Source organism: Rissa tridactyla, chromosome 21 (genome assembly GCF_028500815.1).
Source record: "Rissa tridactyla isolate bRisTri1 chromosome 21, bRisTri1.patW.cur.20221130, whole genome shotgun sequence".
NCBI lineage: Eukaryota > Metazoa > Chordata > Aves > Charadriiformes > Laridae > Rissa > Rissa tridactyla.
The window spans coordinates 1,624,275-1,642,052 of NC_071486.1; the positions used below are offsets into that span (position 1 = coordinate 1,624,275).

At 68.1% G+C, this 17,778-nt stretch overlaps 3 protein-coding genes across 3 annotated transcripts in view; all 3 read right to left on the minus strand.

Annotated features, from left to right (window-relative positions):
* Positions 1–17,778, minus strand: part of SLC16A4 (solute carrier family 16 member 4) — a 383,212-nt gene that overhangs the window by 51,431 nt on the left and 314,003 nt on the right. The gene's annotated exons all lie outside the window — the stretch shown is intronic.
* On the minus strand, positions 80–6,395 carry ATXN7L2 (ataxin 7 like 2). The gene is given in 12 exon segments (XM_054181594.1): positions 80–135; positions 428–472; positions 475–663; positions 666–712; positions 847–857; positions 859–946; positions 978–1,003; positions 1,005–1,043; positions 1,045–1,058; positions 1,229–1,333; positions 2,610–2,684; positions 6,265–6,395. Coding segments are annotated over 12 exon segments (825 nt in total). The 5' UTR covers position 6,395.
* SYPL2 (synaptophysin like 2) lies at positions 9,375–17,765 on the minus strand. Its single transcript, XM_054181507.1, is given in 7 exon segments — positions 9,375–9,542; positions 14,152–14,343; positions 14,456–14,657; positions 15,171–15,295; positions 16,786–16,845; positions 16,847–16,858; positions 17,610–17,765. Coding segments are annotated over 7 exon segments (771 nt in total). The 5' UTR covers positions 17,661–17,765; the 3' UTR covers positions 9,375–9,413.

Below are 17,778 nucleotides of genomic sequence, written 5' to 3' on the forward strand. Positions count from 1 at the left end.
GGGTGGGGGGGATGAAAAGGTGATGGGGGGGCTCAACCCTGCCATATCTAGGGGGGGGGCACGGACGCGATGGGGGGGTTCAAAGTATCTGGTGGGGGGATGAAAACGTGATGGGGGCGTTCAACCCTGCCACATCTTGGGGGGAGGGGGGAGACACATACGATGGGGGGGGTTCAACCCTGCCATATCTAGGGGGGGGGGGCACAGACGCGATGGGGGGGCTCAACCCTGCCATATCTAGGGGGGGCACAGATGCAATGGGGGGGTTCACGCTCCCTAACCCACCGGTGAACGGAGCCCCCCGTCAGCGCCCAGCTCTTCCGCGGGGGTGGGAGATGCCCCCTCGGTACCCACCCCCGCCGCCAAAATCCCCCCCCCCCACAACCCCGGCAAGCAAAGGCTGGCGGCGGGGGGCGAAAACACTCACGCGCCAGCTTCTTGTGGGACCTGGGGGGTGGCTTGGTGGCACCGCGTCCTTCTCCCCCGGGGCGGGGGCGCTCTCCGGCTTGCACCCGGGGCCGTCGGCGGGCACGGCCGAATCCCCCCCCCCCGCCGCCGACACCGGGGGCTCTTTGGGCACGGCGGGGGCGGCGGGTTTCCCCAAGGGTTCCTTGGAGGTGGGGGGGACGGCTTTGGGGGGCACCTTGATCCCGTGCCCGTCCGCTTTGGGATGCTGGGAATCTTCTCCAGGTTGACCACGGGCACGAACAAACTGGGGAGAGAAGTTTTTTTTTTGGGGGGGGGGGGGGGGGGGTTGAGGAGGGGGGGTGGTGTCAGCGTGGTCCCCCCCCGCTCCCCAACATCGTGACGGGATAAGGACAGGGACGCCCACATCCCGGTGCTCACCAAAGGTTGTTTGTCCTTGTCCGGCCGCTCGGGCAGGGGCTGGACGCGGGCGCGAGCGCCGGGGGGTTTCTCCCGCAAGCCCTTTGGCCGTGCCGGGGGGGGTGGGGGGGGGCCCGCTGGCCACCGCTTGCCCATTGATGGCGACGTGGCACTTGGGAGGGGTGGCGGCGGCAGCGGGCGTAGAGTTTGCTGAGGGGGGCCGTGGCGACGTTCTGCCGGGATGAAATGGGATGCCGGAATGAGGGAAAAGCCTGGCGTTAAGTCCCGCCACCCTCAGCCCCCCCCCTCCCGCCCCGGTACCGGTTGCCGGAGGGGATGCCATGGCGGCAGGGGGGGCGGGGGGGGGGGAAAGCGAAGCCGGAGCCCCCCCTCCCCGGCTCACCGCAGTGCTTCTGGAAGGCCTGGGGCTTCACCACCTGGCTGCAGTGGTTGCAGACCACCAGGTAAAACTCGTCGTGCGCCGGGCAGTGGCCGAAGATGTTCATGTCTGCGGGGAGAGAGACCGGTGAGCGGCACCGCACGGCTCCCGGCGAGGCACCGGCATGGCTCCTGGCACCGCATGGCTCCCGGTGAGGGCACCGGCACGGCTCCCAGCACCACACGGTCCCAGTGTGACACCGAAACGGCTCCCGGTGCCGCACAGCTTCTGGCACCACCCGGCTCCCGGCACCGCACGGCTCCCGGCGAGGCACTGGCATGGCTCCCAGTGTGGCACTGGTACGGCTCCCAGTACCGCACGGCTCCCAGCGATGGCACCGGCATGGCTCCCGGCACCGCATGGCTCCCGGCGAGGAACCGGCACGGCTCCTGGCACCACATGGCTCCCGGTGAGGCACCGGCACGGCTCCCAGCACCGCACGGTTCCCAGTGTGACACCGGCACGGCTCCCGGTGCGCATCACACCTCCCAGCACCGCACAGCTCCCGGACACTGCACAGCTCCCGGCAAGGCACCGGCATGGCTCCTGGCACCGCATGGCTCCTGGTGAGGGCACCGGCATGGCTGCCGGGACCCGCACAGCTCCCTGCACCGCATGGCTCCCGGCAAGGCACCAGCATGGCTCCCGGCACCGCACGGTTCCCGGTGTGACACCGGCACGGCTCCCGGTGCCGCACGGTTCCCGGCACCGCACGGCTCCCGGCACGGCACCGGCATGGCTCCCGGCACCGCACAGCTCCCGGCACCGCACAGCTCCCGGTGTGTGGTAACAGCACAGCTCCAAGCACCACATGGCTCCGGCACCGCATGGTTCCCGGTGTGACACCGGCACGGCTCCCGGTGCCGCACGGCTCCCGGCACCGCACAGCTCCCAGTGCGGTAACAGCACAGCTCCAAGCACCACATGGCTCCCGGCATCACATGGCTCCCGGTGTGGCACCGGCACGGCTGCTGGTGTAAAACAGCTCCCAGCACTGCTCCCAGCAAGGCATCGGCACGACTCCCGGCACCGCACAGCTCCCGGCAAAGCACCGGCATGGCTCCTGGCAACCGCATGGCTCCCAGTGTGGCACCGGCATGGCTCCCACACGCGGCACCGGCACAGCTCCCGGCACAGCACAGCTCCCGGCACGACACCGGCACAGCTCCCGGCATAGCACAGCTCCCGGTGCGGCACCGGCACAGCTCCCGGCATAGCACAGCTCCCGGCGTGACACCGGCACATGCTCCCGGTGCCGGGGGAAAGAAGCACCGCAGCCCCAGGGGTGCGAGGGCAAAGCGCGGCCCCCAAACACCGGGATTTCTCCCCAAAGCAGGGAACTCACCTTCTTTAATCAGGGTCATGGCGTCCAGCTTCTTGCCGCCGCCCTTCCCGCTCTCCTCCAGCTCCGACCCCGGTCCTGCCGGACACAAAACCCCGTCAGGATTGTCCCCGCAACGTGCCATCGTCCCCGAGGTCCCTGTCCTGCCACCCCGTGCCGGACACTGCCGACAGCCACCACCAGCAGGCACCGGTGCTCCTGGGGACAGCTGGGGATGTCACCGGGATGTCCCCATCACCCAAGGGACACCCCGGGGACACCCCGGTCCCCATCTGTCCCCGGCCCCGCAGCCCGTGTCCTCGCTGGCCGTGCCAGGAGGGTGCCCCAGCCCCGGCTGGCTGCACTGGTGTCCACCGGACCAGCGGTGACAGTGTCCTGGCCAGCTGTGCCATACTGGGTGCCCAGTGTCATCCAGTAGTGCCATACTGGGCACCCAGTCCCATCCAGCCGTGCCATACTGGGCACCCAGTCCCATCTGGCCATGTCGTACTGGGCACCCAGTCCTGCCTAACCGTGCTGTACTGGGTGCCCAGTCCCGTCTGGCTGTGCCATACTGGATACGCAGCCCTGCCTGGTCATGCCATACTGGGCACCCAGTCCCATCCAGCTGTGCCATACTGGGTGCCCAGTCCCATCCGGATGCTGTACTGGGCACCCAGTACCATCCAGCTGTGCTGTACTGGGTGTCCCGTCTCATCTGGCTGTGCCATACTGGGTGCCCAGTGTCATCCAGCAGTGCCATTCTGGGTGCCCAGTCCTGTTTGGCGAAGCCATACTGGGCACCCAGTCCCATCCAGCCGTGCCATACTGGGCACCCAGTCCTATCCAGCCATGCTGTACTGGACGCCCAGTCCCACCAGCTGTGCCATACTGGGCACCCAGTCCCATCCGGACGTGCTGTACTGGGCGCCCAGTCCCGCCAGCTGTGCCATACTGGGTGCCCAGTCCCATCCGGATGCTGTACTGGGTGACCAGTCCCATCCAGCTGTGCTGTACTGGGTGCCCAGTCTCATCCGGCTGTGCCATACTGGGTGCCCAGTCCCGCCAGCTGTGCCATACTGGTTGCCCAGCTGTGCTCAGCTGCGCCAGCAGTGCCCGTGTCCCATCCAGCCGTGCCGGTCACCCGCGTCGTGCCCGGTCCCGTCCAGCCGTGACACGGGGCACCGGTGGGGCATTGCCCGCCCTGGGGTGCCCGGTACCGGCGTGCGGAGCCCACTGGGGCAGTGCCCAGTTCCCAGTACCCCGTTCCCAGTGCAGGGTACGCCGGTACCCAGCACGCGATGCCCAGTTCCCCGCGTGGGGCACCCGGTACCCACCACTCAGTGCCTGCTCTGGGGTACCCAGTGCCCTCCGTGCACCGGGCGCCCTCTGCCCAGTCCGGGGGTAACGGTGGCAACCGGTTCCCCATCTGGGCTACCCAGTGCCCACCGCACCTGGGGCTATTTTGTACCCAGCTCGGGGCACCCGGTAACTGGCTCCCAGTAACGGGTGCAGTGACCAGACTGGGGTGCCCGGTGCCAGCTCTGGCTGCCCGGTGTGGAGCACCCACTGCCCGGTTCCGGGAGCCCGGTTGCCGGTGTGGGGTTCCCAGTGCCAGGTGCCCGGGGCAGGGATCCCGGTGCAGGGTGCCCAGTTCCCGATGTGGGATGCCCAGTTCCCGGTGCCGGGTGCCCAGTGCAGGCTGCCCAGTTCCCAGTGCTGGGTGCCCGCTGCCCAGTGCCCAGTTCCTGATGCCAATCGCCCAGTTCCCAGTGCAGGGTTCCTGGTGCCAGATGCCCAATGCAAGATGCCCGGTTCCCGGTGCTGGTTGCCCAATGCCCACTGCTGGATGCCCAGTTCCCAGTGCCGGGTGCCCGCTGCTGGATGCCCAGTTCCTGGTGCAGGATACCCGGTTCCTGGTGCAGGGTGCCCGCTGGCCATTTCCCAGTGCCGGTTGCCCGGTTCCCAGTTCCCACTGTTGGCTGCCCGCTGCCAGATGCCCAGTTCCCGGAGATGGATGCCCAGCTCCCAGTGCAGGATGCCCGCTGCCCAGTTCCCGCTGCCCAATCCGGATGCCCAGCTCCCAGTGCCGGTTGCCCGCTTCCTGCTGCCCAGTGTCCAGCTCCTGCTGCCAGATGCCCAGTTCCCAGTGCCAGTTGCCCAGTTCCTGCTGCCCAGTGCCCAGTTCCCGGTGCCGGTTGCCTGGTTCCCGGTGCAGGATGCCCGCTGCCCACTTCCCGGTACCCGCTGCCGGATGCCCAGCTCCCAGTGCCAGTTGCCCGGTTCCTGGTGCAGGGTGCCTGCTGCCGGATGCCCAGTTCCCAGTGCCAGTTGCCCAGTTCCCGCTGCCCAGCGCCCAGGAAGCTCCTGCTTCCAGGTGCCCAGCTCCCAGTGCCGGTTGCCCGGTTCCTGCTGCCCACTGCCCAATTCCCGCTGCCAGATGCCCAGTTCCTGGTGCTGGGTGCCCGCTGCCCAGCTCCCAATGCTGGTTGCCCAGTTCCCGGTGCTGGGTGCCCCCTGCCCAGCTCCCAATGCTGGTTGCCCGGTTCCCAGTGCAGGAAGCCCGCTGCCCAGCTCCCGGTGCCTGCTGCCGGATGCCCGGTTCCTGGTGCCGGTTGCTTGGTTCCCAGTGCAGGGTGATCGCTGCTGGATGCCCAGTTCTCGGTGCCGGTTGCCCGGTTCCCGCTGCCCAGTGCCCAGTTCCCGGTGCCGGTTGCCCAGTTCCCGGTGCAGGATGCCTGCTGCCCACCTCCCACTGCCGGTTGCCCACTCCCTGCTGCTCAGTGCCCGGTTCCCACTGCCCAGTGCCCAGCTCCCGCTGACAGATGCCCAGTTCCCGGTGCCGGTTGCCCAGTTCCCGGTGCTGGGTGCCCGCTGCCCAGCTCCCAGTGCCCGCTGCTGGATGCCGAGTTCCCGGTGCAGGATGCCCATCTCCCGCTGCCAGTTGCCCACTCCTCACTGCCCAGTGCCTATCTCCTGCTTCCAGATGCCCAGTTCCTTGTGCCGGTTGCCCAGTTCCCGCTGCCCAGTGCCCAGTTCCCGGTGCTGGGTGCCCGCTGCCCAGCTCCCGGTGCCAGTTGCCCGATTCCCGGTGCAGGATGCCCACTGCCCAGTTGCCGATGCCCGCTGCCAGATGCCCAGCTCCCAGTGCTGGTTGCCCAGTTCCCTGTACCACTTGCCCACTTCCCGGTGCGGGATGCCCGCTGCCCAGCTCCCGCTGCCAGTTGCCCGCTCCCCGCTGCCCAGTGCCCAGGTCCCGGTGCGGGATGCCCATCTCCCGCTGCCGCTTGCCCTCTCCCCGCTGCTGGATGCCCAGTTCCCGGTGCCGGTTGCCCAGTTCCCGGTGCAGGATGCCCGCTGCCCAGCTCCCGCTGCCCAATCCGGATGCCCAGCTCCCGGTGCCGGTTGCCCGGTTCCCACTGCTCTGTGCCCAGTTCCCAGTGCCGGTTGCCCTCTTCCCGGTGCGGGATGCCCGCTGCCCACCTCCCGTTGCCGGTTGCCCGCCTCCCGCCGCCCATGCGCCCACTTCTCGCTGCAGGATGCCCACCTCCCGCTGCCGGTCGCCCTCTCCCCGCTGCCCGCCTACCGCTCGGCGGCGCTAGGACCGGGCGCGGCCCCGTTGGCGGCAGCCCCCCCGCCCGCCCCCCGCCGCTCCGCCGCCGCCGCCGCCGCCCCTCACCCGTCTCGGCCGGGGGCCCGGCCCGTTCCACCCAGGCGCTCCAGCTCTGCCCGGCGAACTCGTCCAGGCTGGGCAGCCGCCGCTCCGCCGCCGCCGCCGCCATCGCCGCCGCGCGCCCACGCGCCGCCATCGCCGCCGCCGCCGCCGCCGCGGGAGCGCGCCCCCCCCCCCGCCGCCGCCGCCGCCGCCGCCGCCGCCCCCGCCCCGCGCGCGCCCCGCGCCCCCGCGCATGCGCCGCGCGCCCCCGCCCGCCCCGCGGCACCACGGGCGGTGTAGTCCCGCCGCCCGTCCCGCCCCGCCCCGCCCCCGGGGGTGTCCCGCACACATCCCCCCCCCCCACCACCACCACCAACGCCCCCGGGACAACCCCCCCGCCCCCCCCCCCCCCGGGGATGCCCCGCACTGAGACACCCCCCGCCACCCTCCGCCCCGGGGATGCCCCGCACCCGGACATCCGACCCCCCCCCCGGGGATGCCCCGCACCGAGACACACACACACACACACACACCCCTCCGCCGGGAATGCCCCGCACCGCCCCTCACCGGGGCACCCGACCCCCCCCCTCCCCCGCCCCGGGACACCCGACACCCCCCCCCCCCCCCAGGGATGCCCCTCACCGAGACACACCCCCCCGCCCCCCCCCCCCCGCCCCAGGGGATGCCTCGCACAACCCCCGCCCCGGACATCCGAACACCCCCCCCCCCCGGCCCCGGGATGCCCTGCACCGGGACACCACCCCCCCCCCCCCGGGAGATGTCCCGCACGGCACCGCACCGGGACACCCGACATCCCCCCCCCCGGCCCCGCCCCGGGATGCACCGCACCGGGACATCCGGCCCCCCCCCCCCCCCCCCAGGACACCCGTCCCCCCCACTCTCCCGGGGATGTGCGGGGCCGGGGGTTCATATACCGCTATAGGGGGCCCGGGGGGCCATATAGCCCTATAGGGGTTGGGGTGCCAGGGGGTCCCTTCTACCCTTATATGGGGCTGGGGGGGTCCATATACCCCTTATATGGGGCCGGGAGGGTCCATGTACCCCCTACATGGGCCCGGGGATCCATATAGGGGCTGGGTCCTTCTATGGGGCTGGGGGGGTCCATATATCCCCTATACGAGGCTGGGGGGGTCCATATACCTGTATACAGGGCTAGGGGTCCATATACCCCTATACAGGGCTGGGGTCCCGGAGGTCCATATACCCCTCTATGGGGCTGGGGACCCGAGGGTCCATATACCTCTATATGGGGCCAAGGGGGTCCATATACCCCCTATATGGGGATGAGGGTCCATATACTGCTGTATGGGGCCAGGGGGTCCGTATACCCCCTATATGGGGATGGGGGTCCATATACTGCTATATGGGGCCAGGGTGTCCATATACCCCCTATATGGGGATGGGGGTCCATATACCCCCTATATGGGGATGGGGGTCCATATACTGCTATATGGGGCCAGGGGGTCCATATATTCCCTATACGGGACTGGGGATTGGTTGAGGTGTCCATATACCCCTGTATGGGGTCAAGGGGGTCCATATACCCCCTATACAGGGCTGGGGGTTGGTTTGGCGGGTCCATATACCCCTCTATGGGGCCAGGGGGTCCATATACCTCTATATGGGGCCAAGGGGATCCCTATACTCCCTATATGGGGCTGGGGACCCAGGGCTCCAGACACCCCTATATGAGACTGGGTCCATATACAGGGCGTATACAGCCCCATACATGGGGCTGGGGTCCCGGGGGCTATATATACCCCTATACAGGGCTGGGGTCCCGGGGGCTATATATACCCCCTCTATGGGGCTGGGGCCCCAGGGTTACCCCTATACAGCACTAGACTCCCAGGCATTACATATAGCCCTATATGGGCCTGGGGCCCTGGGGGTCATATGCACTTCCCGGACCCAACTGTGGACCCAGAACCGGACACCCGGGTGCTATATACCCCTCTATAGAGCTGATCAGCGGGGGGGTTATCTGTGCCCTATATGGGGCAGGGTGCCTGGGGGTTACCCCTATAGAGAGCAGGGTGCCCGGGCGTTATATAGAGCCCCTCTGCATCGGCAGGTATCCCTGTATACAGCTGGGCACCCAGGGTCATATACAGCCCCGGTATAGAGCTGTACCCTTATACAGAGCAGGGCACCCAGAAGTTGTATATACCCCTATATAAAGTTCCTTATATGGAGCAGGACAGCCAGGAGTTGTATATACCCCTATATAAAGCTCCTTATACGGACCAGGGTACCCAGGCGTTGCATATGCCCCCTATATAAAGCTCTTTACATGGAGCAGGACACCCAGGAGTTGTATATGCCCCCTATATAGAGCTCCTTATACAGAGCAGGACACCCAGGCGTGGTATATGCCCCCTATATAGAGCTCTTTATATGGAGCAGGACCCCCAGAAGTTGTATATGCCCCTATATAAAGCTCCTTATATAGAGCAGGACACCCAGGCGTTGTATATGCCCCCTATATAAAGCTCCTTATATAGAGCAGGACACCCAGGCGTTGTATATGCCCCCTACATAAAGCTCTTTACATGTAGCAGGACACGCAGGCATTGTGTATACCCCTATATAAAGCTCTTTATACGGAGCAGGACACCCAGGAGTTGTATATGCCCCCTATATAAACCTCCTTATATGGAGCAGGACACCCAGGAGTTGTATATACCCCCTATATAAAGCTCTTTACACTGAGTAGGGCACCCAGGAGTTGTCAGGACCCCCAGGTGTCATATATGCCCCCTATATAAAGCTCCTTACGTGGAGCAGGACACCCAGGCGTGGTATATACCCCCTATATAAAGCTCCTTACGCAGAGCGGGGCACCCAGGAGTTGTATACGCCCCCGATACAGAGCCAGACACCAGGGGCCGCAGCACCCCTATATAGAGCCGGTACCCAGGACTTTTATACGCTCTCCCCCCGCCCCCCCCCACAGACGTGTCCACCCGGGGGTTACACCTCCAGCGCCCCCCCCCCACCCCCCCCCATAGCATCCATACCCCCCCCCACCGCGGCTCCAACCCCCGTCCCCGGGCTGGCGGCCGGCGCGAGGTGCCGGGGGACGGGGCGGGGGGGACGGGGGTGGGGTGGGGGTGGGGGGGGGGGGGGGACGGGACCCCCCACCGGGGTGGCTACTGCTTGTCGATGGCCCCCTGCTCGGCGGCGCTGTCGCGGGGCGCAGCCTGCGCCTGCCACGGCGTCTCCTTCAGCACGAACCAGCAGTTCCCGGCCCACAGCAGAAAGTTGATGAAGCCGAAGAGCTGGGGAAGGGAGCGGGGGGGGGGGCCGGGGGGGGGTGGGGGGGGAAGGGGAGGAAGAGGGGGGAGAGGAAAAAGTTGGGCGGGATACACCCCCCCCCCCCCCCCCGTCTCCGCCCCCCGTTCCCGGCGCGGGGGGTACCGTGCGCCCCCCACCGCACCCCGGGTGCTCCCCGTGTCCCACGCGCCCTCGGTGCGCCCCAGACACCCCCGGGGCACCCCCCGTATCCCCGCGTGCCCCACGCGATCCGCGCACCTCCGGCGCCCCGTGAACCCCAGGGCGCTCCCTGCAACCCCCGCGCCCCGCGTATCCCGCTGCCCCCCACGCACCCCTTGCACCTCAGGCACCCCCATGCACCTCAGGTTATCTCATGCAATTTGTGCATCCCATGCAACCTGTGCACCCCCTGCACCCCACGCACCCCAGCACCCCACGCATCCCATGGGCCCCATGAGCCCTGTGCACCCCATGCGCCCCATATATCCCATGCACCTCAGGCACCCCATGAGCCCTGTGCACCCCATGTATCCCGTGCGACCCATGTATCCCACGAGCCCTGTGCACCCAATGCTCCTTATGCACCCCACGCACCCCATACGCCCCGTGCACCCCGTGCAACTCTGCATCCCATGTATCCCATGCACCCCATGCACACCATGCACCTTCTGCGCCCCATGCACCCCATTCACCCAACGCGCCTTACGCACCCCATGCACCCTGTGTGCCCCACGCACCCATGGGCCCCAGGTATCCCATGAGCCCTGTGCACCCCATGTATCCCGTGTGCCCCATGCGATCCATGCACTCCGTGCACCTCAGGCACCCCATGAATCTCAAGCACCCCATGAACCCCACATGCTCCCTGCAACCCCTGCACCCCACGTATCCCGTGCCACCCACACACCCCTTGCACCCCACGCGCCCTGTGTGCCCACGCGCCTCAGGTATCGCGTGCAATTTGTGCATCCCACGCAACCCATGCACCCCAAGCACCTCAAGTATCCCATGTGCATCCCATGTATCCCATGCACCCCATGCACTCTGTGCACCCCATGCACGTTCTGCACCCCGTGCACCCCATTCACCCAACGCGCCTTACGCACCCCATGCACCCTATGTGCCCCACGCACCCATGGGCCCCAGGTATCCCGTGTGCCCCGTGCAACCCATGCACCCCATGCAAACTGTGCACCCCACGCACCTCAAGTATCTCATGCAACCTGTGCATCCCCTGCACCCCATGCACCCTTGCACCCCAGGCATCCCATGCGACCCATTTATCCCATGAGCCCCGTGCACCCCACGCACCCCATGTATCCCGTGTGCCCCATGCGATCCATGCACTCCATGCACCTCAGGCACCCCATGAATCTCAAGCACCCCATGAACCCCACATGCTCCCTGCAACCCCTGCACCCCACGTATCCCGTGCTACCCACGCACCCCTTGCACCCCACGTGCCCTGTGCGCCCACGCACCTCAGGTATCGCGTGCAATTTGTGCATCCCACGCAACCCATGCACCCCAAGCACCTCAAGTATCCCATGTGCATCCCATGTATCCCATGCACCCCATGCACTCTGTGCACCCCATGCACGTTCTGCACCCCGTGCACCCCATTCACCCAACGCGCCTTACGCACCCCATGCACCCTATGTGCCCCACGCACCCATGGGCCCCAGGTATCCCGTGTGCCCCGTGCAACCCATGCACCCCATGCAAACTGTGCACCCCACGCACCTCAAGTATCTCATGCAACCTGTGCATCCCCTGCACCCCATGCACCCTTGCACCCCAGGCATCCCATGCGACCCATTTATCCCATGAGCCCCGTGCACCCCACGCACCCCATGTATCCCGTGTGCCCCATGCGATCCATGCACTCCATGCACCTCAGGCACCCCATGAATCTCAAGCACCCCATGAACCCCACATGCTCCCTGCAACCCCTGCACCCCACGTATCCCGTGCTACCCACGCACCCCTTGCACCCCACGTGCCCTGTGCGCCCACGCACCTCAGGTATCGCGTGCAATTTGTGCATCCCACGCAACCCATGCACCCCAAGCACCTCAAGTATCCCATGTGCATCCCATGTATCCCATGCACCCCATGCACTCTGTGCACCCCATGCACGTTCTGCACCCCGTGCACCCCATTCACCCAACGCGCCTTACGCACCCCATGCACCCTATGTGCCCCACGCACCCATGGGCCCCAGGTATCCCGTGTGCCCCGTGCAACCCATGCACCCCATGCAAACTGTGCACCCCACGCACCTCAAGTATCTCATGCAACCTGTGCATCCCCTGCACCCCATGCACCCTTGCACCCCAGGCATCCCATGCGACCCATTTATCCCATGAGCCCCGTGCACCCCACGCACCCCATGTATCCCGTGTGCCCCATGCGATCCATGCACTCCATGCACCTCAGGCACCCCATGAATCTCAAGCACCCCATGAACCCCACATGCTCCCTGCAACCCCTGCACCCCACGTATCCCGTGCTACCCACGCACCCCTTGCACCCCACGTGCCCTGTGCGCCCACGCACCTCAGGTATCGCGTGCAATTTGTGCATCCCACGCAACCCATGCACCCCAAGCACCTCAAGTATCCCATGTGCATCCCATGTATCCCATGCACCCCATGCACTCTGTGCACCCCATGCACGTTCTGCACCCCGTGCACCCCATTCACCCAACGCGCCTTACGCACCCCATGCACCCTATGTGCCCCACGCACCCATGGGCCCCAGGTATCCCGTGTGCCCTGTGCAATCCATGCACCCCATGCAACCTGTGCACCCCACGCACCTCAAGTATCTCATGCAACCTGTGCATCCCCTGCACCCCACGCACCCTCGCACCCCGGGCATCCCATGCGACCCATTTATCCCATGAGCCCCATGCACCCCACGCACCCCATGTATCCCGTGTGCCCCATGCGATCCATGCACTCCGTGCACCTCAGGCACCCCATGAATCTCAAGCACCCCATGAACCCCAGGCGCCCCCTGCAGCCCCTGCATCCCGTGTATCCCGTGCCACCCATGCACCCCTTGCACCTCAGGCACCCTATGCACCTCAGGTATCTCATGCAATTTGTGCATCCCATGCAACCTGTGCACCCCCTGCACCCCACGCATCCCATGCGCCCCATGTATCCCATGAGCCCTGTGCACCCCATGCGCCCCATATATCCCATGCACCTCAGGGACCCCATGAACCCTGTGCACCCCATGTATCCCGTGCGACCCATGTATCCCACGAGCCCTGTGCACCCTTACGTGCCCCACGCACCCCATGCACCCCATGCAGCTGTGCATCCCATGCATCCCATGCACTCCGTGCACGCCATGCGCCTGCTGCACCCCATGCAACCCCACGCACCCGTGGGCCCCATGTGTCCCGTGTGCCCCGTGCAACCTATGCACCCCACGGACCTCAAGCACCCCATGAAGCCCGTGCACCCCCTGCATCCCATGTGACCCGTGTATCCCAATGAGCCCTGTGCACCCCACGCGCCTGATGCGCCCCATATATCCCGTGTGCCCCATGCACCTCATGTATCCTGTGTGCCCCGTGCAACCCACGCGCCCCGCGCACCCCGTGCACCCCACGCGCCCACGTGCCTCACGTATCCTGTGCGCCCCCTGCAACACGTGCGCCCCATGCAACCCCCACACCCACGCACCCTATGTGTCCCACGCGCCCCATGTGCCCCATGAACCCCATGCACCCCTTGTATCCCCTCTGCCCCGGGCACCCCGTGTACCCCACACGCCCCGTTTATCCTGTGCACCCCACGCGCCCCCTGTCATCTGTGCACCCCATGCGACCCGTGCACCCCATGCGCTTCATTCATGCACCCCATGCACCCCTTACACCTCGTGCGCCCCGTGCACCCCATGCGCCCCGTGCAGTCTGTGCCCCCCCTGCACCCCATGCATTCCATGTGCGCCCCGTGCACCCCACGCACCTCCTGCACCCCCTGCGCCCCGTGTAACCCCCACGCCCATGTCAGGGGCTGCATCACCACCGCCCATCCCGGCGTGGGGGTCCCCTATGGGTGAGGTGGGGGGTGGTGGCGGGGGGTGTCTCGTGGGGGTGCAGGATGGGTCCCCACGTCCCGTGGGCCCAGCGTGGAGCCAGCGGCGCGTGTGGGCACACGTGTCCGCCGCCCCTCTCCCGGCCGAGCTGGGGAACCCAGCAGGCGCGTGCGCCCGCGAGGGCAGGCGGGTGCGAGCGTACACGCGTGGGCACGCGTGGGCACACCTGCGTGCGCGGTGCGTGCACGGGCCGGGGCGCGTTCTCCCGTGGACGCGCGTGCGCAGGGCTGGGCGTTCACGGGCCCGGGTTCGGCAAGCACGTGGGGGCATCCACATGGCGTGCGCATTGGGTGCACACGCGTGTGCCCCCCCCGCAAGGGCCGGGAGCCGCTGAGCTCCGCTTGAAGCACCATAAATCTCCCCCCACCCACCCGCCCACCCACCCCAGGCAAAAAAATACACGTATGCGCCCCCGCGTGCGTGGCTGTAGGGGGGCATCGGTGCACGCGTGTGCGCCCGCACCAGGCGTGTGCGTCGGGGCGCGCGCTGGGCTCTCACCACGGAGATGTTGGCCAGCCCCATGGCCGGCGTGGTGCCGGCGGCGCAGACCACCTCCTCCTCCTGGCAGACCCCCATGGCGGCGATGAGGCTGGCGGGCCGCGTGGCCGCCTTCACGTCCGTCAGCCCCTTGCCCCACGCCGCCGCCGCCACCAGCCAGAAGAAGGTGAAGCAGACGGTGACGCAGAAATCCTGCCGGGATGGCGACACCGGGCTCAGCGCCGGCACGCAGCGAGGCAGGATCAATCCCGTGTCGTCGTCGTGTCCCCCCCGGCCCTCCCAAAAAGGGATGCAGCCCCCTTACCGCGATGGGGAGCTTCTTATTTTCGCCGTAGAGGGAATGAAAGCGGAGGTAAAGCACCAGAGCTGCCATGGTGTAGAGGAAGGAGAAGACCCCCAGGGTCACGAAAAATTCGGCGGGAGCGGAGAAATCGCCGACGAGGTGCAGGGTGCGGGTCTCCGACTCCCCCGCGCAATCCGGCATCTCGAAGGGGATCTGGTATAACCTGGGAGAGCGGGAAGGGGGATGGCGGGTGGCCCGGGAACGGAGGGGGACCACGGGGAGAGGCTCTGCCAGCCTGAATTAACCACCCTGGGGTGGTCCCCCCTCCATGGGATGGGGGGCACGGACCCGCTGCCGGGTCGGAATATGGACGCTTTGCCGCGGTCCGGTGCCCTGACATGGGGATGGTGGCCCAGGGAGGGGGTTAAAACCGTGGCTCATGGCTGGCCTGGCTCCATCCTCGCCTTCCCTGATTAACGAGGATCCCCCTGGTCTTCCCTGATTAACGAGGATCCCCCCCCCGCCCCCCGATGGCATCCGGAACCGGAGCCGGGGGATACCCCGGGGGTGCAGAGAGTCCCCAGGCGGACACGGGGACGTGGCTGCGCGTGCCGGCACCGGGGACGGGGTTTCACCCCGAGCCAGCACCCCACCTGCTCGCTGTGGGGCTGGGTAGGTTCCCAGGGGTGGGGGGTGTGTGGGGGGGGGTGTGTGTCCGGGCTCGGAGCCCCCTCACCTGAAGGGGTACCCGAACTGGATGGAAATGGCGCTCATCTCTTTGGTGTCGCCGCCGCATTTCACCGTGGCCCCCGTCTCGCCGCCGAAGGAGCCGCAGGCGCCGAAGGCGAAGATGGCGAAGAGCTGCGGGAGAGGAGCAGCGGGTCGGGGCGGGGGGGGGTGTTAATTTAAACCCTGGGGGGGGGGGGGGATCCCCTCCTTCCTCCCCACACCCTGGGGTGGGATGCACCCACGTGGGGGGGTTTGCACCACCATTCCCCCCTGCCCCCCCGGCGCTGAGTCACGGCGGCACAGGGCGAGCTGCCACCCCGCAGCTGTCGGCCGCCCGTGCCAGCACCGGGGCCGGCACCGGGATCCGCAACTGGGGGGTGTGGGGGGGCGAAACGGGGCCACATCCCCCCCTTCCTTAACTTTTTGGGAGGGTGCTGAGCGCCCCGGCGGGTTTCCAGCAAGCCAGGAGCATCCCCCCCCCGCCCCCGTCACCGGTGGGACCCCCGTGGGTCACCGTCCCTCCGGAGAAGGGTGCTGGGAAAACACCCTTCCCAAAGAGTTTTCCGGTAACTCGTCCCGGCTGAGCTTGCGCCTTCCCGGGCCGGGGGGGGACCTGGGGGGGGGGAAAAGGGGAGAAAGCGAACGGCCAGGCCTGACGCCGTGGGGATGGGCAGGCCCCGCATGCCCCACGGAAGGTCGAAGCGGGAGCGTTGGCGGTCACCCCCCGGGGGATTTTCCTCCTGTTTTCGGGGTGTCTGTGCAGGCAGGGCCCCATCCCGCATGGGGCAGGGGGTGCCCAGCGCCCCCCCCGGATGGGAATATCCAAAGCGAAGAGCCGCGGGATTCAGGGAAAAGCCCACTCGAACCGGCTCCTCCGGGCGGGAGATGCCCAAATGGCTCCGGCCTCATGCCCTGAGGCTGATCCCCGCCCCCCCCCCTTCCCTGTGCCTCAGTTTCCCCAGTACCGGGACCGCCCCCCCCCGGGCCATGGCGGGGCCATGCCACAGAAATGCCGCCCTGAAATACAATCCCGGAGCCATTCATAGCACGGCCGGGACGCGGCCGGGGCCACGGGCGCTTGGCTCCCCCCGTCCCCGGGGTCCCCCCTCCTGGAGCCCGCTCCCCCCCAGCCCCCCTCCCCACCCACCCACACGGTACCCCCCCCCCCTCCTTCCCCTCCCCGAGCCCGTGGGAATGACGGGGACCCGGCACCCCAATGTCACCGTCCCCTCCGGCATGGCCGGGCAAAGCCACCTGCTCAAGGTCACCGGGGGGGCCATGTGGCCCGGACCCAAGTGTCCGGGCAGCCCCACACCCCCCCCCGCTCCCTCGGACCCCCCCCGGGATTAGGTCCCCACACCCGGGCTGCCGGGGTGGGGGGAGGCTCCGGAGGGGCAGGGGGGACTCCAGGGTCCCCTCTTCCGGGGGGGGGGGGCTTTAGGAAAGCAATGGGGCACCCCAAATCTGTGGGTGGGGGGAAAGTGCTGGGGAGGATTCCCCAGGGGACCAGCACCCATGGGTGCTGGGGAAAGGCGGGGGGGGGGGGGTCCTGGTGCCGGGGTCGGGCCCGGGGTGACTGGGGACACACACACACACACACACCCCCCGGGGGGGGGACTCACCCATTCCAGCACCTTGATGAAGCCCAGGGGCTCCAGGAGGCGGCCCCAGCGCACCCCCCCCCAGGACGCGGTCCTGCGGGGAGAGAGCGGCGGGAGCGGGGGCACCGGGGGAAGGGGGGGGGGTGCTCCACCGGGGGCTGCCCCCGGGCCACCGGGGAGGCTGCTCCGGGGGGCCCGGGAGCTGCCCCGGGGGGGACCAGAGGGGCCGTAACGGGGGTCCGGGGGGGTTGCTCCGCAGGAGCGGAGGACGCTCCGGGAGGGGGAGGCTGCACCGGGGGAGCGGGGAGGGCTGTAACGGGGGACAGGGGTGCTAGTCTGGGCGGGGGGCTGCCCCGGAGGACCGGGGGGGCTGCCCCGGGGGCTGCTTCGGGGGGCCGGGGAGCTGCCCCGGGGACCAGAAGGGCTGTAACGGGGGACCGGGAGGCTGCTCCGGGCGGGGGACTGCCCCCGGGAAAACCGGGGGGTTTGCAACGGAGGACTGGGGGGGCTGCAACGGACGGGGAGGTTGCAACGGGAGACCGGGGGGCTGCTCCGAGCCGGGGAAGCTGCACCGGAGGACCGGGGGGCTACAACGGGGGTTGCCCCGGGATGGGGGGCTGCACCGGGGGACCGGGTTGCTGCACCGGCCAAGGCATTAGAGCAGCGGAGGGGGCTGCACCGGGACACCGCACCGGGACACCGGGAGACTGCACCGGGAGTTGCGTGGGGAGACCGGGAGCTGCACCGGGAGACCGTCCCGGGAGAAACTATGCCGGGTCACAGAAGGGCCGCACCGGGAGACTGTCCCGAGGTTGGGAGGGGGGGGTGTCGCACCGGAGCCCTACCTGGAGCCGGGGCGCTTTGTCACCGACCGCGGGGGCACCGGGCTCCGACATGGCCGGGCCGGGGGCGGTGGGTGCTTTCTTCCACCACCCGCTGGGACCGCACCGCTGTCAGAGCCGCCACCGGGAAACCCCACCGCCCGCGGGGAGGGTAGCACCGCCCCGCCCCCGG